We start from the raw sequence: 19,206 nt of genomic DNA on the forward strand, positions 1-19,206 counted from the left end.
CAGTCCCAATGGGGGTTGCAGGTTCATGGTGGAACAGCCTCGCACGGGGCTGGTGTAGGTGAAGTGTTGGTGTTTGACTTAATTATCTCTTCTTCCTGCTTCTGCTCTGGGCCAGCAGGCAGGCCAGACCTGCTCCCTTGCACTCCTCCTTCCTTTGAAGAAGCTACCACGGCCTCCATAGCCACGACACTATCGTCAACATCTCTGTCTGTCCCCGAGCGATCCCCCTCGGAGTCCTCTGAGCAGCCCAGGTACAGGTGAGGAGATTTCCCTGCTCCCACTGGTGCTGAGTGGCTGCTCTTGGCTCTCTGTGCTGCAGATCCCGGCAGGCTGCCCTGCACTCTGCAATGCTAATGACCGATTTTAATTAAATCTCTCCTGGGAGCAAGCAGACACAGCTTTGATGGGATTAATTATTGCTGGAAGAAGTGTCAGCTGTTAAGTAGAACATCTCCCTCATGGGATGTGGAGGTAGATTTGGGGACAGTGCAGGATTTCTGGCTTAAATGCTCCTTCAAACTCTCCTGTTTTCTTTCCACAGGAGGCGTACACACTCCTCAGGGCAGGATGGCAGGTGAGAAATGGGTTTTCTGACCTTTTGTCTCATCTGCTCTCTGCTGCAGAGACCTCATGTTTATCCCTGTGCAAAGGTCACTTTTAGAGGGCTGAGTGGGAATTTCAGCAGCTCCAGGATTTTGGCATGGATGCTGAGCTGCTTCTGCAATCAGATGATCCCCATTTCTTACATGGAATTTTCCTTGCAAAGCAGATCTCATAGTGCTTTGAAAATACCAATTATTTGATAGGGAAGGGGACAACAGTGTTGTCCAAATTTACCCACCCACCCAGCACCAGAGTCAAGGAAGGTCATTTAAGTCCCTTTAGGCAAGTAAGTGAGCCCTGACAGCAGGAACATTCCTCCTCTGAGCATCTGCTTGTGGCCTGGGTAAAGTGAAAGGGCTTTGCCTTTATGAGGCACTGAGCACCATCAGTCCCCACAGAAGGAGCTTCCAGTGTTTTCAGAAACCTGTGAGGCTTTTTTCCTCCTGTGGTGTCTCAGAGCCAAGGGCAAGGTAGGACAGAAATGCTGTGCTGCAGAGGGGTGTCTGATTTTAGAGGCTCTTACCATTAATATTGTGCATTATTGTGGAATTATTTTGCATCAGTAAAAATGACCCCATTGCCCATGTCAGCAGGATCTGCACGAGGAGCCAGCGGATGCTGCTGGCTCTGCCCTCGCTTTCCAGGGCATTGTGTAGGTGTAGTAGGCTTTGAAATGACATCAGAGATCAGTCCTAGGATGTGCCATGGCAGAGAAGCCTGACAGGCTGATGTCCTCTCTCCCTGCAGTCAGTGTTTGGTGCTTGGAAGGAAAGGTCTTTGGAAGATGAGGGTTTGCCCCACGTTACTGGCATCTGCTGTTGTTCCAAGCTTTGAGTGATTTACTGAATTCAGTTGATAAGCACTGTGAAAAAAAATCCCTTTCTATGCTATTTCCTAATGAAAATCCCTCTAGATGCTGCATGTTGCTGAATGCTGCCCTGGAGGGCAGGGACCTGCTCACTGTGAGAAGTGTCAGGGACTTGTGAAGCACCTCATGTCCTGCAGAATCCAGTGTTAGGAATTGCTGAAAATTGGAGACTTAAACCCAGGTCCCAGTGGTGGGGCCCATGTGGCAAATGCAGTGACTTCATCCAAAATAGTTCAGACTCGTTGGTACCTCCTGGAGGGAGGGAGCTGCTGTGGTGTGTGACTGTTCCTCCAGAAATGGGTCAGGTGAGTCAGAGTGACCTGGGAGCGTTCAGGGAGCTCAGTGCCTTGGTCAGAGTAGATCTTTCTGTCACACATTTGCCAGAGCTACACTGACTAGGGCCTGTCTGCAGGTGTGGCCACCTTTGCTGGTTTTTGCCCAATTTGTCCCTTTCTAATCCCAATGCTTCCATGTGCCCTTCCTGGGAGAGTAGGGACCTTGCACTTGTGGAGCTCTCTGGGATCCCCTGGTGAAAACCAGTGCAGACACAAATTTGTTAAAGCAAGAATTTACATTCCTGAGCTGAGATGGAAAAAACCTTACCCAATTTGCTCAAGAATGTGTCATGCCTCTGGTTATTCTGGTCTTCTGGGGAATTGAGTCCAGGTTTGAGGTCCAGCCCTGTGAGGAAGAGTGTAGCAAGTTCTGTGCATGGAGCTGGACTGAAGTGCTGCCCACTGGTGAGAGCAGGGCAGTGCTGTCAGTGAAGCCAGGGCTCAGCCCTTCTCTGACAGCTGCCCCTGGGCTGGGCAGGCTCCTGCTCCTCCTTCCCATGGGGACAGCCCTGCTGGCACAAGTAATTGCTTTAATAGCATGAGGTATTAAAGTGAAGATTGTCAGAAACAGTTCCAGAGTGTGCAGATAAATCTCAACCCTGGAACAGTTTTGGTGTGCTGGGAGTGTTGGGGGAGGTCAGAGGCTCTGGGCTGGTGCCAGGCTGACTCTGGACACAGGATTTCCCTGGAGGTCCCTTCTCTTTGCTCCCATGCTCCATTTGACACTTCCTGCTGCACTGGCTGTTGAACTCCTTTGCTCTTGTCCTCTTTTCCCACCTTGTTATTCCTGAGTGCTGTAATCTTCCCTCTCTTTTTCCTGGGAGTTTTGGTTATCCAAACCCTCAATCCTGGGGGGTCTGAGTGCTCCCTCTGAGCTGAAATCAGCCACTGAGTCTGTGCTGGGAGCCCAGTGCCATGGTAGCAGCAGCAGCAGCAGCAGCTGTGTGCTGGGGCAGAGCTGCACAAGAGGCTTGGCTGGCTCTGGACTGATTCAGGCTGATGTAAAATTGAGGGCTGTGCATGTCTCATGTCCAGCTGTGTCCCCTTTGGTTTCCAGGTCACACGAGGAGGGGCGGGTCCAGGAGGAGGTTCAGCAAATCAGTGTCGAGCTGGAGCCCAAGTGTGACGTTGAGATTGTAGCTCCTGAAGAAGAAGTCAAAGAGTGAGTGTTCTAGAGTGTTGCAGATCCCACACAGTGGGTTTTGAGCTGTGGCTGCTTGTGTTGGAGGCCTTGCTGGAGTCATGGGTGTTCAGTGAGGCTGAGCACAGCACTGACCTGACCTGCCCTGACGTGACCTTTCAGGATGTGATAGCATAGCATCTTCAGAAGCTCCTCTGTAATAAATCCGTTTTGCTTGCTCCTGTCCTGACTGCAGTGACTAGACTGTCATTTCTTTCCCCTGTGCAGAGAGGCAGCTTCTTCAGCCTGTGCCATTGTCACATCCCCAGCCACCATAGAGGTGGAGACGGCCAGCCAGGCCTCGGAGCCAGCCAGCCAGGCCTCGGATGAAGACGACGTGCCAGTCACAGACATTTACTTTGTAAGAGACCTTCTCCACCTGGCCCTTGGGGGGTGATGGGAAGGGTTGGACAGGGCTGTCAGTATCATTCCAGGCAGTCAGGTGGGCAGTGGCTGCCCTGCACCATCTTGGTGTGAAGCACCTTGAGACCTCGGTGCTGGGTGGGTTTTTGAATGCAGAGAACTGGATTAAACTCAGAGAACTCAGAACAGCATCTAGTGGGGCTCACACAGGTGGCACTCCTGCTGTGGATGTAGCTGTAGCTGTGCTGCTCTACTTCCAAGCACAAGTGTTTGTCTAGGCCAGCACATTTGCTCCTGGGACAACCCAAGGTGATGTGGGTGCAACAGAGAGGGTTTTTTCCCTCAGCCAGAGATCTTGGCTGCATTCCTGACACAAGCATGGCCTAGAGCCAAAGGGAGGTGGTTGCAGAGGGTGACCCTGGGCTCTGGTGAACTCCGGCTTTTCCTTTCCCTGCAGGCTGCATTAGGTGATGCAGTGGGAGTCTAGTGCTGAGCCAGGGAGTAAGTTGGTGGTTGGCAGCAGAGTGCCGTGGAGCCTGGCGCTGGTCCTCACTCAGCTCCCACAATGGCTGAGCAACTCCTGCAGACCAGAGAAGAGGTTTTTTAGCAACATGTACCTGTCCCATGGATTCCCAGAGCACAGCTGAGTGCCTGTCCTGTGAGAGCTGAGCTCTCTCTTGTGCCTGGGCACTGGAACCCTCATTAAAAGAGGTGCCCGGCTCCTCCCTGCTCGGACTTGTTGCTGTTAGTTCTGTGGTGCTGGAGACAACCTGAGCCCATGCAATGGGCTCCTTCAGGCTAAACTAAAATGCAGCATTGGCCTTCCCCTGGACTCTTGTGACTCTGCTGCAGAGCTGCTTACTCATTGCTGAGTCGCTCTGAGGCTTGTGGGAGCTGTGGAAGGAATCAGCCCTGTTTTACAGCTTGTTTGGGGTTGGATGCATGCTGTTCAAAATGCAAACGGCTCCCCTAACACTGCCCCCTCCTTGCCTGTGGAGGGCAGCTGTGTGCAGGCAGATCCTGCCTGCTCCCCTGGCAAGTGTCTTCTGGTGAGGGTCAGCTGCTCTTCCTCTCTGTCGCTGGGCATATGGACTGCCCCCAGCCTGAGGGGCACCTCTCTCCAAGAGAAAATCCTGCAGTGTGTTCACAGAGAGTGTGACTGACTGCTCATCAGCATTTCATACTTCATCTGAGTCTGAGTTTTGCATTAAATGTGTGTCGTGTGCTGTGGAGTGTTTTTCACTGCTGGGATGAAGGGAAAAGCTGATTTGAGTTCCCATGGGCGCTCTCCTTGGAAGAGCACTTGAGCTGGAGCTCAGGTGAGGCTGCACGCGTGCGCTCAGGCAGCACCACAGCTGCTCCTGCTGGAGTGCTCAGGGGCAGTGCTGGGTGAAGGGATGCTGTGTGCAGAGGAGGGTTTGCCCAGTCCCAGGAGGCTGTGGGCTGATGACTGAAGTCTGCTCCTGGAGAGCTCTTCATTCTCCTGTTTATCCCCAGGGAATAAAAGTGCAGAGTGTGGCAGGGCATGGGCGCCGCTCTTCCCTGCACGGCTTTCCCACCCGCTCACCCGTTCAGGCCTGGAGTTGCCCAACCCCTTGTTTTTTGCTTTCTCTTTCATCCTCTCTTTCACATCACCCTTTTTTTCCTCTGTTTCCTTTCTCACCTCACTTGTCCTGGGGCCACTCAGTTCACAGATGGGAGGTACTGGATTTACTCTCCCCGCCAGCGCAGACTCCGAACTACCTCGCATTCCTCTGGGATTGTAAGTGACCACACCAGCACAGCATGTAGGGGAGCAGAGCTGCAGCTTTGAAACACTGGGGCCAGCATCCCATTTCTCTCAATGGCTGGGGCTCTGGATTGAGTGGGCATTAGGAACCAGCCCAGCAGAAATGGGGGAAGCATATTGAAATTACACCAGTGGATCTCCTTGTAGGATCTGAGAGAATCATGAGCTCTGTCCCTTTTCTGCAGACTGGTGACACAGCTCCTACCCTGGGATGGGCTGTAGTTTCACCCAGCCCTTGGCAAAACTGAGAGCAGTGAGGCCCTGGCACAGGTTACCCAGAGAACCTGTGGTTGCCCTCTCTCTGGAAATGTCCAAGGTCAGACTGGATGGGTTTGAAGCAGCCTGGGGTAGTGGAAGGTGTCCCTGCCCATGGCAAGGGGGGATACTGGGTGATCTTCCATCCCAAACTGTTCTGTGAGTCTTAGTACCAGATCTGGCCAGAGAGGCACTGGGGCCTCCATAGGGGATGTCAGGCTCAGCTGCCTCAGCCCAGGAAGAGGGTTTTAAAGACACCATTAAGATATTTTGAAGATTCTAAAGCTCCAGTAGCAAACAGAACTGTTTTAGCTTGTGGGGAGCATCTCATAAACCAAATGAGACAGGAGCTGGCACTGAGTTAGGGCTGGTTTCAGCTCTCCAGCCCTTCTCAGCATCACCAGTGTGCCCCTTCCTTACTGAAGGTGTTCTGTGAGCAGGTAGGATTTTCCTTTCCAAAAGATGCAGGGAGGCATATGAGCTCTTAGGGGCTGAATCTAGAGCTGAGATTGTTCTGGGGTCTAGCATTTAGCTTCTCCTGCTTTGGGAAAGTCCCCAGGGGGTGGTGGCAGTGCTGCTGCTGGTGCAGCCTGGTGCTCCCATTTGGGGTACAGGCAGGGTGCATGGGGAAGCAGGGGCAGGAATGTGCCCCTGGCTGTTGCTGATGGCATGAGGAAGGTGCTGTTGGGCAAACAGGCAACTCCTCCTGCAGCCCCTCCTGCGCCTCAGCTGGGTTTTGGCTGCCAAGAACAGCAGGGGAGGGGTAATGCCAGGCACTGGGTGCTCTTTCATCTCCTGCAGCTCCCTGCATGCATCCAAGCTCCTAAAAGGCTCTGAAGGAGACTGGCTGGAGCATGTGGTTCAGTCAGGATGGATGAACCATCATGGATGAAAAAGAGGATGTGGGACAAGCTTGATGTGGTGGGGAGGTTTCCTGTACCTCTGACAGAGCCCTGTGAGAAGCTCCAGGCAGGGGCTTCTCAGCCTTCCTTCCTCCAGCAGTCTCTGCTAATGGAGCTGCAGTTCCTGGGGGGTTCAGCATGTGGAGCCCAGTGCTTCAAAGCTTCTCTGGCTTCTTTTAGTTCCTTGTACATTGTAGGCTGCCGCACTCAGTTCCTGGGCTGGGAACACTGCAGGCTTCTTCCAAACACCCAGTTCTGCACTATCTTCCTTTGCAAATGCCAGGCTGGGTCAAAGGGGGCAGTTTCTTCTCTGTGGGAGCTCCTCTGGAGACAGAAGAGCCTGTTTGCAATGTAAATGGGCCCCCCCTGGGAACACTGTCAGCAGAGACCAGCCCTTGAATCTGTGCTGTGTAGGCAGCAGTGTGTGTCTTCTCACAGCAGTGCCCAGTGCTATTATAACTGTCCCTCAAGGCACACCTCCTTCCCCTCATTCTTTTCAGGGTCCCATTGTGTTTTGCCTCCTGTGTTGTACTTGTTCCCATCACTCCACTGTCCCCAAAATCTCAGCAATAACTGTTTCCTTTCTGTGGCCACCATCCTCCATGGTCTCACCCCAGCTCCACTGCCTTCTGCAGAGAAGGAGGAAGGCACAACAAACAAATCCAGTTTCCCAGGAAAAGCCCTCCTGGATATCAGTTTGTAGCATGCACAGGGCTCTGGAAACAGGAGGGTGAGAGCTGGTAGCAGGTAGCAGGAGCCAGAAGCTGTCACTGCTCTTAGGTAAGTCACTTCCCAAATCTCTCAGTTTCTCTGCAGCCAGGATGGTGCCATGGCCAGGAGCTGAGGTTTCCCTGACATCTCAAAAGCTCTAAAACTCTCCCTATGAGAGGAGAGGGTGTGCCACCCCCACTGCCCCAGTTGGCAGGGAGCCGGTGTGTGCTGAGGATGAGGAGGGCTCCTCTGCTGAGAGCTGCCTCTGGGCTCAGTGCTCTCCCTCCAGGTGGACAGCTGTTCTTACTGTATTGTTTCCTGCTCTTTTTATTTTCTCCTTTTATTTTTTCCTCTTCTCTCCTTTGCTCCCTGCTCTGCTGCTGCTCTCCCTGCATTCTCCCTGCCGTCTCTGGCCACTCTGGCAGCCGACAGACGAGAGGAGTTGGGTTTACTCCCCGCTCCACTATAGCACTCAGCTGCACTCTGTCTCCGATGAGGAGAGCGATACAGTAAGTGTCCAAGAGCCGTGTGTGGGTGCCCGCTGGTCGCTCGCAGTCTGTGCTCCCCCTGCAGGGTCAGCTCGGCCTCTGGCAGCGTGGGGCTCCTGCACGGCTGCGGCAGAGCCCGGCTGCCCCTCAGGGCAGCTCTGCTGGCACAGCCCTGGCCTGCTCAGCAGGGACTGTGGCTTATCCCCAGCTGTTTGGTGCAGGAGAAACTTTGGGGAGCTCAGGTTTCCCAGACATGTTGCCATTTCTGGAGGATGTAGAACAGCCTCTGGTTGTGCTGGGAAGTTGGCGGGACAGAGAGTTGACTGATGTGAGCACTGGTGCTCAGGGGTTGATCCTCTTTCCTCTCACAACCAGAAACACATGGAGGGGCTGGGGCATGTCCAGAGAAGTGAGTGGACATGGGGAAGGGGCTGGCACACAAGTGTGGTGAGGAGCAGCTGGGGGGGCTCAGCCTTGAGAAAAGAAGGCTCAGGGGGAGCTTGCTCTCCACAACTCCCTGACAGGAGGGGACAGCCAGGTGGGGGTCAGGTTCTGCTCCCAGGGAACAAGGGACAGAAGAGGAAACAGCCTCAAGCTGTGCTAGGGGAGGTTTAGGTTGGATATTTGGTAAAATGTCCTGACTGAAAGGGGGTTGTCAGGTATTGGAACAGGCTGCCCAGGGCAGTGGTGCCATCTCTGGAAGTGTTCAAATGACTTCTGGCTGTGGCACCTGGGGACACGGATTAGTCGTGAACGTGGTGGTGGTGCTGGGCTGATGCTGAATTTGGTATTCTTGGAGATCTTTTCCCACCCTAATGATTCCATGATTCTGTGACTCTGTTCTCTCTGCCTCTTGCAGTAATTTCTATGCAGACACAGAAGTCCCAGAGAGCAGCGATTCCCTCTGCAGGTCGATGTGTTCCCTTTTCGTTGATGCAGCCATTCCAGTGGGATGGGGAAGAGCTTGCTGACACCAGTATTGCTGCACTGCAGGATCCCGGGCACTGCGTTTCAGAATGGAGCAAAACTATAACCATGTATTTCTACTCACCCCAGACGTGGGCAGCAAAGAAACCACCCGCTCACCCGCAGCTCCCAGCAGAGAATTCTAGCTGGGTGTAGAGAATCCTGGGTAGTAACACAGTGTTTTCCAGATGTGCACTACCATAGCTACCTATCCATGTGTGATACTGTGAACCTTTTTAATTTTTTAATCATGTATTTATTTCTTTTATCTTTGCACAGAGACAGCACAAATGTGCTTTTTTAAACATTTAGTTTACTGCACTTTTTTTTTTTTCTTCTTTTTTCTTTCTTTTGTTTTTTGGTCATATATTTGTGCATCAAAAAGGAGCATGAGACTTCACCGAAGAATGGGTAGGAGCACGTTGCTGGGGAGGGCAGGGAGCGGAGTGGCTTCATGTGAGGCAGCAGTGTGGTCTCACCAACCGAGGGAGTCAGGAGGTTTAAGGCTGTCCAGACACTGCCACGGTTTTTCCAAGTGGCCCAAGGCAAATCACCAAACCACTCTGTGCCTCGGTTTCCCCCGTGCTAATGGGTGCACAGTACCTGCTTCCGTTACAGCACTTAAAACCCTGGGATGAAAGGTGCTATGAAAATGAAATGTATTAAAGGCCATGGAATAGAATTGCTCCCATGTTACCATAGTCCAAAGCAGCCATGCCAATTCACTTGGATCCAAACTCTCTAGTGACTTCTCCTGTCTGTGACACCGTGCGGGCCAGCACACAGTTCCTGGTGACAGTGACGTGGACTCCTCAGCTCTCCCCGAAGTCGTGATGGGTTCCAGCTCCCCCTGTGCTGCACTGCTGCCACCCCTCCCTCTGTGCTTGGAGTCCACACCTCATCCCCGTGGCACCGCCTGCTCCGCCCCGCAGGCACGGACAGATGGAACTGGGACCGCCTGAGCCCGGCCACGCTGGAGGGCGATTCCCCCACTCTGCCCAGCCCACGTGGGGCTTGTCCAGACCCTGCATCCTCCTGGAGCCACTCAGCCCCTCACGTGCTCGTGGGTGAGCCCTGGGGTCACGGACACTGGGCTCACACCCTGCCACAGGGCAGGCAGGGACACAAGGGCACATCCAGTCACTGGAGGCAGCAATGGGAGCCCGGCTCTGCCACGGAATTGTGTCAGCACTGCTGTGCTCACGGACACTTGGACAGAAACCTGGGTGACTGGGGTGCTGCCTGGGGTCACAACTGCTGCTGGAAATGTGGGTGAGAGGGTTTGCTTTGCAAGGGCTGTGGGCTACAGGTGAGAGATTTGATGTCAGGGGTAGTGTTCAGGCTCATCCATCAGCAGGACACATATCATAGCATAGTCTGGAATCCAGCAATCCTGTCCTCATCTCCCAGAAGGAAAACAGGAAGTCCTTTAGACCAGAGGGAGACAGGTCTTGTTTGTGTGCTTTATGAACCTCGCTTGAGAAAGAGTCTCTGTATTCCCTTTACAATCTTCACTGTCCTTGGATTCCAGCCAGAGGGGTGGGGAAGCAGGACCCTGCTCTCAGGCCTCAGCCCCACAATCTCTTCACAGCAGCACTCAGGAGTGGTTATGTTGGGTCCCAGAAGGTAGCTGGGCTGATGGGAAGCTCTTCCTTCTGTACTGTACTGAACTTAGTGAGAATCTTCAGGAATTGATGGTTTTTTCTTGCCCAGAATACAGGACCTGGACTTCCCTTCCCTGCCTGTAGATGCAGAAGGCTGTGAGTTGTGCTTCTTGGAAGCACAGTCGGGGGATTGTGCAAGTTGCTGCTGTTCATGTATCCATGTATTTACCAAATAGTCTATCAAAAGTCTCTTGAGAAACTCTCCCCTTTCTGTTGCTGCTTGGCAGCTCGTTCTCCCACTGCAGTTCCTGTCCCATCCCACCTTCCCGTGGCACCCAGGGGCTCTGCAGGCTGGGGGGCTCAGGGGTTGGTGGAGGGGAATGGGGGCCATGCAATACCTACAGCCTCACCTGCCCTTGGGCTCAAGGCAAGGGGCTTCAAAAAGCTAAAAATTCAACATCTTTTACCTCCAGCAGTGTGTGTAGAAGGCCAGAGGAAGCCACATCCCTGCTGCAGCTGCTGCTGTTGGGTGCTGTGCTGGAGGAGGGAGCTCTGGGGGGGAACCAGGGTGGGCTTCAGCTGTTCTGAGCCAGGGCCCTGCCCTGGGACCACCTCAGTCAGGGGCTGGAGGGTTTGGCCTCATCAGGACTTTCCAGCCACCTGAAATCAAGCATCTTTTTTGAGATGGTTCAAGCATCGTTGGTGGAGATTTTATTCCCCTCATTTCTAGGGGGTCTAAAGCTGTTTGGTCTCCCAGAGAATGAGCTTTGTGAGCTGGAGCTGTGCTTGAGTCCTGAGAGAGGGGGTGAACCCAGAGCTCCTGCAGCATGTTCATCCAATTCAAAGAATTGTGTTCCCTTTCTGAGATGATCCTTGTGCAGTTCTGTAGTGCTGGACCCTTTGGAGCAGGTCTGGATGGGCTGGGGTGGTCCTGTAAGAGGATAGGCAAAGGCTTAGAACAGCTTTGTCAAGGGGACAAGGAGGAACCTTCCTGTAAACAGATGTTGATTTGAAATGGAAACTGCCCCTGTTCAGGCTGGCACAATCCCTGCTGTGTCACCTCCTGGGCCAGCAGCTCCCAGTGCTGGGGAACTGCTTCCCAGGGAGGCTGAAAGGACCTTGGGTTTTAGAGCTCATTCTTGGCCCCCGTGCATGGCACTGCAAGGGAGCAGCAGCAGCTCTGGAATGTCACAGGCCCTGCCAGTGCTGCCTGGGCAGGAACAGCACCTGCTCATGGGAGAGAGTATCCCTGCTCTGCGTGTTCCTCCAGCTGCACCTCAGCTCCTTCTGGGCCTGAGGTGCTGTTCTGTGCCAGGCTCCCTTTAGAGACCCAGCAGGTGCTGTCCAGGCTCTCCATCGTTAAAGGAGGCACCACAAGTCCTGTACTCTGAGATCTGACCCTGCAGGACAGCCCCTTCCCACACAGGTCTGTGCCACTGCTGTGCCACGGTCCCAGCTGGGATCTCACACTCTGTACAGGGGACATGCCCTGACCACTGCCTGCTGCTGGGGCTGCGGGTGAGCTCTCCCTGCCAGCTAAGGGGCTGGCAGGAGAAAATGGGCATCTCTGTCCTTGAGTTTGCAGTCAGGCTCCTGTAAAGGCTCTGGGGCAAACCCAGGAGCTCGCAGAGACCCTCAGCAGCACACAGGGCATGCAGCGTTTGGTCGCCGCTGCCTCTCCGGCCACGTGTGCTGAATTGCAGGGTGGGAAGTGTTTTAGTGAAGCGAGAGCACTCGCAGGCCTCGCTCCAAAGCGGGCAGAGGCGTTTGCAGGGCTCCATCGCCCCCGCAGTCCCCTCCTCATTGCCAGCCACTGCTCCAGCGCTTCCCGGATGGACAAGGGACAGCCAGGCCATGGCTGAGGGGGTTTCTGTCCACGGCTACCCCGCGCAGTCTGTGCCGGTGGCTGTCCCTGTCCCCACGTGTCCTGGTGGCTGTCCCCGTGGATGTCGCTGATCCCCCGCGTGTCCGTGTCCGGCGGAGGGGGCGCGGCCGGACGGGGACGCCGATGCTGAGGCGCGATCCCGGCTCTGCTCCGGGGGCTCGAGGCCTGAGCGCTGTTTTTCTTTTCTCGGTTGTTTTGAGGGTTTTTCCCCTCATTCTCCGGGGAGCCCGTCTCCAGAGCTCTATACCCGCTCCATAAAGCGTTCCGCAGCCTGTGCCGAGCTCCGCCCTCCGCCTCCCTCTGTGCGCCGCGGGCACGGCCGGGCCGGTAACGGCGGGGATGGGCCGGGCCCCGCCCCGCTAAGGGCTGCCCGCCGCCCGCCTGCCTGCACCGGCGCCGCTGCTGGGGCGGGGCGGGCGCAGGCGGGCGGCGGGGCAGCCTGGTGAGCTGAGGCCCCACGAGGCCCCGGGGCGGAGCCGCCGCTGCCGATGGGCTCCGGGTCGCGCAGCCCGGGCCGGGGCGGCCGCTCGGAGCGGGAACGGGACCGGGACAAGGAACGGGACAGGGACAGGGACCGGGAGCGGGACCGAGACCGAGACCGAGAGGGGCGCTCGCGGTCCGGGAGCCACGGGCGCCGATACCGCAGCCGAAGCAGGAGCCGGAGTCGGAGTCGGGGCCGACGCCGGGAGCCGAGCTCGGGGTGAGTGCGCGCCTGGCCCGCAGCGGCCGTGCCGTGGCTGTGCGGCAGCGTGCCGGGGCCCGCGCGGCCCCAACCGGCTCTGTCCGCACCGCCGAGAACGGGAGGGGGAGCTCGGCCCTGCCGGTCTCGAGGAGGGCCGGGGACTCGGGGCGGGCGGGCGGCCCCGAGCGCTGCTCGTGACACCGGCCTGGGGCGGTCGGGGTGGGGCTGCAGGTACCGGGGACAGTCAGGGATGGGGGTGCAGGTACCGGGAGCTGTCAGGGGTGGGGGTGCAGGTACCGGGAGCGGTCGGAGGCGCGGGGGTGGTGCAGGTACTCCTCGCTGTCTCGGTGCTGCCGGTGGCGCCGGTGCTGGGCCGGCCTCACCCGTGCCCGGTACTGCCGTGCCCTCCTCCCGCTGAAGCCCGGCTGTGCTCCCCCAGCTCGGACTCCGGCGATGAGAGACAGAAATGGAAAAAGAAGAAGAGGAGCCGCAGCCGGGAGCGGCACCGTAAGGAGCGGAGGAAGCAGCGCTCACGGTCCCGCTCACGGTCCCGGGGCCGCTCCTCCGGCTCCAGCCCCGAGCGCGGGCGGGACCGGGCAGCGCGGAGCCGGGAGCGGCGCCGCAGGAGAGATGGATCCAAATCCTCCGTGTCCTCCGTCAGCTCCCCCTCCCCACCGCGGCCCCGCGGCCGGGAGGAGCCGGGGCAGCAGCTGAGCCTGCAGGAGCGGCTGAGGCTGAGGGAGGAGAAGAAGAAACAGGCGGCTCTGATGAAGGCCCTGGAGACGCCCGAGGAGAAGCGGGCACGGAGGTTGGCCAAGAAGGAGGCCAAGGAGAGAAAGAAGAGGGAGAAGATGGGCTGGGGTGAAGAGTACATGGGCTACACCAACACCGACAATCCCTTCGGGGACAACAACCTGCTGGGCACGTTCATCTGGAGCAAGGTGAGCTCTGCCCTGGCCCTGCAGCCAAATGGAACAGGCAGGGGCAGCCAGGGGAGGATGTGTGCCTCAGGTGGGGTCTGTATCCAGGGTGGGGAGATAAGAAGACGGGTCAAGGGCAGGAGAGGATCCTGGAGCTGCTGGGAGCTGCAGGCTGAGTGCTGGGCACCATTTACTGAGTCAGGGACATGGATGTGGTAACAGGAACGCTGCACTTCTGCTAAAGGAATGACAGAGAGTGGGGGTGTTCGGGGTTAGGGAGAAGAGAAGGCTCTCTGGAGAAGGGGAGGCTCTGGGGACACCTTAGAGCTCCTTCCAGTGGCTCAAAAGCTCCAGGAGAGCTGGAGCAGAACTTGACGAGGACCTGGAGGGACAGGACAAGAGGAACAGCTTCCCACTGCCAGAGGGCAGGGCTGGATGGGATATTGGGCAGGAATTGTTCCCTGGCAGGGTGGGCAGGCCCTGGCACAGGGTGCCCAGAGCAGCTGGGGCTGCCCCTGGATCCTTGGCAGTGCCCAAGGCCAGGCTGGACAGGGCTTGGAGCAGCCTGGGACAGTGGGAGGTGTCCTTGCCCATGTCAGGAGTCGAATGAGATGAACTTTAAGGTCCCTTCTCTCATGATTCCATGGTACTGTTGTCCTGGCACTCACCTCATCAGGCCAAGTGGACTGTGTGGGCTGAGCCTGGGTTTGCTGAGGGGCTCAGGAGCAGTGTTTGAGTGACTTAGGGACTTTCACCAGCATCAGACCTCACTGGAGCAGCAGGAACAGGTGAAGGGAATAGCATTTGCTGGCCAGCAAGGGGCTGTGGAGGTCCTTGGGTTCCACAGCTTCCCTTGGCCATTCTGTTTAAGGCACTGGAAAAGAAAGGGATCAGCCATCTGGATGAGAAGGACCTGAAGGAGAGGAACAAGCGAATCCAGGAGGACAATCGCCTGGAGCTGCAGAAGGTGGGATAAGATGTCCTTTCCATGTCACTGTCTAACAGAGAGCCCTGTTTACAGCCTGGTTCTCACTGGGAAGGCCCCATTTTTTCTTCTCCTGGGTGTGTCCAGTCTGTAGGATTGTAGGGGCCATAGAACTTTGGCTTCTGCTATTCCAGGATGAGAAACCTCTTCCCTTGGGTTTAAGCTCAGGAGGTGCTGAGGACGACAATGCCAGGTTATGACACTGAGGCACTCGGTTGTGCCTGTGTCCCCTGTCTCCCACAGGGCTGGCAGTGGGCCCAGGCAGCCTGGCCCTGCTGGCTCCCCACTCTCCAGGAGCTCAGGCTGATGGCAGGAGCCAAGGCCACTCAGGGACAGGTCATGGCATGGCTGTGTCCTCGAGCAGGGGTCTGTGGTGTTTGCACAGAGGCCCATCCACAGTGGCCTCACAGCTCTGTCACCCTGGGCAGGTGAAGCAGCTGCGCCTGGAGCGGGAGCGGGAAAAAGCCATGCGGGAGCAGGAGCTGGAGATGCTGCAGCGGGAGAAGGAGGCAGAGCACTTCAAAACCTGGGAAGAGCAGGAGGACAACTTCCACTTGCAGCAGGCCAAGCTGCGGTAGGTGTGGCCCTGCTCAGAGCCAGGCCTGGCAGGGAGCAGACGATGGCACTGCTCACTGTCCCCCACTGTCCCTTCGCCAGGTCTAAGATCCGGATTCGGGATGGGAGGGCGAAACCCATTGATCTCCTGGCCAAGTACATCAGCGCAGAGGATGATGACCTGGCTGTGGAGATGCACGAGCCCTACACCTTCCTCAATGGCTTGACTGTCTCTGACATGGAGGACCTGGTGGAGGACATCCAGGTGCCTGCTCTGCTGGCCCCCTGCCTGGGCTCAGGGCTTCTCTACCAGCTCTGCTCTTCTGCCCCCGCTGTGGAGCAGGTGCCTGATGTGTCTTCTGCCTGCAGGTGTACATGGAGCTGGAGCAAGGAAAGAACGTGGACTTTTGGAGAGACATGACCATCATCACAGAGGACGAGATAGCCAAGCTCCGCAAGCTGGAGGCCTCTGGGAAAGGAGGACCAGGTGAGCAGGAGAGCAGAGCCTGGTAGGGGTGTTGGGGTCACTCTGTGTGCTCAGGCCCAGAGGGGCTCTCTCAGACCTGCTGGATGCAGGCTGGGGGTCTGGCAGCTGTCCCTGGCTGTCAGCAGAACTGGGATGGGGCAGCTGGGTGCCTGGACACTGACTGGCTGCCCTCGCCTGTGCAGGGGAGCGTCGGGATGGTGTCAACGCCTCGGTCAGCTCAGATGTGCAGTCCGTGTTCAAGGGGAAGACGTACAACCAGCTGCAAGCTCTGTACCAGGGCATCGAGAGCAAGATCCGGGCGGGAGGGCCCAACCTGGACATCGGGTACTGGGAGAGCCTCCTGCAGCAGCTGAAGGCTTACATGGCTCGGGCCAGGTGAGAGCAGAGAGTGGCAGCAGTGCAGATCCTGCCGTGGGCAGAGCTGGGGAGGCATAAACCCAATTGGAGGAGGGAATGGGGCAGGGTGTTCTGCCTTTTCTGAGATGGCTGATTTCCAAGAGGGGAGCAGGGCAGGACACACAGGCCGTTCTGCAGTGGTGGTGTTTAGTGAGGTCTCCAAGAGGGAACTGAACTGGGGCTTATTCAGCCCAAAGCCATCCACGCCTGGCATGTTTCTGCCCATGGAGGTGGTGTCAAAGCTTTGGGCAGTGGGAGTGAGGTGGTTCTGCTGGGTGGGACCGACAGCTCCTCTCCTCTCTCAGGTTGCGGGAGCGGCACCAGGACGTGCTGCGTCAGAAGCTGTACAAGCTGAAGCAGGAGCAGGGTGTGGAGAGCGAACCGCTCTTCCCCATCATCAAGCGGGAGCCAGCTTCCCCCAGTGACAGGTGAGCAAGCACCTGGGCCTGTCCCCGGGCACAAAGGCAGCCTTGTGCCCTCTCCCTTCCCGAGGCAGAGCTCAGGTGGGCAGCCAGCGAGGGTACCATCCTCGTCCAGTCCTCTCTTCTCCCTTCCATGCAGGCTGGATCCCGAGGAGAGCCTGGAGGCACAGCCAGGGCCATCCTCAGAGGCAGAGGCAGAGCAGGACACAGAGGCCAAGGGAGAGGCGGAGGGGGAGGCCGTGCTGATGGAGGAGGATCTGATCCAGCAGAGCCTGGATGATTACGATGCGGGCAAGTACAGCCCCCGGCTGCTGGGCCCCAACGAGCTGCCCTTCGACGCCCATGTGCTGGAGGCTGAGGAGGACACGCACCGGCTGCTGCTCCTGCGCCAGCAGCTCCAGGTGACAGGTGAGCCCCAGGGCAGCCTGCCCAGCATGGGGGTGTGCAGTGATTTGGGGTGCAGGACTGGAGAAGACACTGCCCTCAGGAAGGGCAAGAGCTGGATCTGGGTCAAGCACCCAGAGCTGATCTGGCAGAGGGGTGCCCCTGGAGCAAAGGGACACTGTGGCCTAGGCAGGAGCAGTTCAATTAATCGTTGTTCTAAGATCTTCTTTGATGGGGAGGCCTTATTGGCATCTTGGGCTTGTGACAGCTCAGTTGCATTTTAATCTTAGCTACTTGGATAGCATGTGACCACTCTTTACGCCGTTATAAAGTTAATTTGGGTCTCCTGTATGACTGCGGAGGCTGGCACAGGATTTACCAACCCTGAATTTGCTATGGCTAAGTGAAGTTTGCACTTAGGGAGATGGTGCTCAGGCTCCTGGTGCTCCCTGGGAGACCTCCCTCGGTACCACCAAAGTGTTTGGGTGCAGACAGGCAGGAGGGATGTTTTAGTTGAGTTTTCCAGCACAACTCAGCCCAGTGCCCACTCAGAGCCCACAGGGCAGCCCGTGCATTCCTCTATCCAGTTCTGCATGCTCTGCACAGCAGCTCCTTCTCTTGGAGCAATGTTGCACGGCCCAGGCCTGGCTGGCGCTGCAGAACCTGATGTCCCCTCTCCTGCCCTACAGGTGATGCCTCCGAGAGCACCGACGACATCTTCTTCCGCAAGGCCAAGGAGGGCATGGGCGCGGACGAGGCGCAGTTCAGCGTGGAGATGCCGCTGACAGGCAAGGCCTACCTGTGGGCTGACAAGTACCGGCCCCGCAAGCCCCGCTTCTTCAACCGCGTGCACACGGGCTTCGAGTGGAACAAGTACAACCAGACCCACTACGACTTCGACAACCCCCCCCCCAAGATCGTGCAGGGCTATAAATTCAACATCTTCTACCCCGACCTCATTGACAAGCGCTCGACGCCCGAGTACTTCCTGGAGGCCTGCCAGGACAACAAGGACTTCGCCATCCTGCGCTTCCATGCGGGGCCGCCCTACGAGGACATCGCCTTCAAGATCGTCAACAGGGAGTGGGAGTATTCCCACCGCCACGGCTTCCGCTGCCAGTTTGCCAACGGCATCTTCCAGCTCTGGTTCCATTTCAAGCGGTACCGGTACCGCCGGTGAGGCTCTGTGCCCTCGGACACCCGGCAGGGCTGGGCAGGGGCTCTCACCCCACGGCACAGACACTGCTCCGTGCATGGCCCAAGGCCTGGCCCAGCACTGGGTGCATTCCTGAGGCTTTTCTCTGTCCTTGCATTTATCATGAAGAACACAGAGACTTTGGTATAAATAAAATAAGGGTTGTTTTAGCCATGAGATCCTGGGCATGGGCACCCCCACTGCTCCTGCATGACATCACCAGCCAGCCCTGGGGACTGGGTAGTGCCCATCCCCACAGAGTCAGCCCCATGTGCTCCTTGTCCCACTCCAGCCTCCTCCCAGTCCCAACATCTGCCTTTATCAGTGCCAGACCAGTCCAGCTGCTGCTCCCCAGCTGGAGTCACAGAGCCCTTGACTGCACCAGCTCAGCCCTGCCCTGTGTCCTGTTTCATAGAGGGGCCCCTCACCCTCCCCCAGGCCCCATTCCTGGCACGTCCTCCCATGGGATCTGGCTTCCCCAGCCTGGGAGCACTGCCACATCCCTCAGTCCTGGCTGGGGCATGGGAGGCTTTAGTGCTGCACGGCGCCTGCTCTGGTGGAGCAGAGGAGCGGGATGCTGGTTGAGATATTTCCTTACAGGGGAAAATCCGGATTCCAGAGCCTGCAGTCCCTCCCACGCCATGCCTGTGAGGCTCTCCCTGCCCTGGGCAAGAAGCAGTTGCAGTCCCCAGTATCCTGTTGATGAGGTGGGAGTTCCTGAGGGCCTCTAGTGATGTTCAGATGGGTTTTGGGCACTTCAGAGGCACTTCAGGGTTGAGCTGGGGCTGGCTGGTGTTGGTCCCACCAAATGATGACCAAGGGCACAGCCACAGTCTTCTGGGATCACCTCACATGGCTCCATCCCCACAAGCCCCAAACCCCAGGGTGTATATGCCTGTTCAGGCAGGCAGGATGAGGTGCTGGTCAGTAGTGCCCAGGAGTGCAGGAAACCTCTGCCCTGGCTTCACCAAGAGACCATTTCCTACCTGCATCCACTCTCTCCCCAGTACAGGCCCACGGTGCAGGGACTTCGGGGTCTGCCCAGGTCCCCCAGCACCAGGACAGAGGCAATCCTGCTGTGCAGGGGCCTCCAAGCCCTTGGGGGCTGCCCCATGGCTCAGGGAAGTTGCCTTGTCCTGCTCCTGGCTCTGCTGCAGAGCCACCATGGGAGCTGGTGCTCAGGGGGCTCCTGTTCCTGCCCTGGTCACCCACACTTGTGGGGCTTGGCCTT

General features: G+C 57.2%; 2 protein-coding genes across 7 annotated transcripts in view; both read left to right on the forward strand.

The window, feature by feature from the left end:
- PIP5K1C (phosphatidylinositol-4-phosphate 5-kinase type 1 gamma) overlaps positions 1 to 10,326 on the forward strand; it is a 52,844-nt gene extending 42,518 nt beyond the window's left edge. For 2 of the 5 annotated variants that reach the window (XM_064734409.1, XM_064734411.1), the window contains 6 exons: positions 119 to 257; positions 542 to 574; positions 2,864 to 2,968; positions 3,215 to 3,347; positions 7,432 to 7,515; positions 8,354 to 10,326. In XM_064734409.1, coding sequence (XP_064590479.1) covers positions 119 to 257; positions 542 to 574; positions 2,864 to 2,968; positions 3,215 to 3,347; positions 7,432 to 7,515; positions 8,354 to 8,356 — 497 coding nt within the window. In that variant the 3' untranslated portion in view covers positions 8,357 to 10,326. Of the gene's footprint in view, positions 1 to 115; positions 258 to 541; positions 575 to 2,863; positions 2,969 to 3,214; positions 3,348 to 3,806; positions 4,574 to 7,431; positions 7,516 to 8,353 lie in introns of those variants that run through there. The other 3 variants (XM_064734408.1, XM_064734412.1, XM_064734413.1) reach the window with 3 other exon arrangements.
- Positions 10,327 to 12,346: 2,020 nt separating this feature from the next.
- Positions 12,347 to 18,152, forward strand: CACTIN (cactin, spliceosome C complex subunit). Of its 2 annotated transcripts, none has more exons than XM_064734406.1 (10): positions 12,347 to 12,649; positions 13,071 to 13,572; positions 14,423 to 14,518; positions 14,965 to 15,110; positions 15,194 to 15,356; positions 15,461 to 15,578; positions 15,761 to 15,953; positions 16,280 to 16,402; positions 16,512 to 16,804; positions 17,470 to 18,152. In XM_064734406.1, exons 1-10 carry the CDS (start codon positions 12,438 to 12,440, stop codon positions 17,958 to 17,960), a joined length of 2,337 nt encoding a protein of 778 aa, XP_064590476.1. In that variant the 5' UTR covers positions 12,347 to 12,437; the 3' UTR covers positions 17,961 to 18,152. The 2 variants fall into 2 exon arrangements, with proteins under 2 accessions (XP_064590476.1, XP_064590477.1); XM_064734407.1 differs by having other exon boundaries at positions 12,348 to 12,649; positions 16,536 to 16,804.
- The last annotated feature ends 1,054 nt before the right edge of the window (positions 18,153 to 19,206 follow it).

The sequence above is a fragment of the Zonotrichia leucophrys genome, chromosome 28, assembly GCF_028769735.1.
Source record: "Zonotrichia leucophrys gambelii isolate GWCS_2022_RI chromosome 28, RI_Zleu_2.0, whole genome shotgun sequence".
In the NCBI taxonomy this organism is placed as follows: Eukaryota; Metazoa; Chordata; class Aves; order Passeriformes; family Passerellidae; genus Zonotrichia; species Zonotrichia leucophrys.

Coding starts and splice junctions, on each gene's coding strand:
- CACTIN (XM_064734406.1), top strand. CDS start 12,438: ATGGGCTCCGGGTCGCGCAGCCCGGGCCGGGGCGGCCGCTCGGAGCGG. Junction 15,357..15,460: donor ACCTGGTGGAGGACATCCAG/GTGCCTGCTCTG, acceptor TTCTGCCTGCAG/GTGTACATGGAGCTGGAGCA. Junction 15,579..15,760: donor CTCTGGGAAAGGAGGACCAG/GTGAGCAGGAGA, acceptor TCGCCTGTGCAG/GGGAGCGTCGGGATGGTGTC.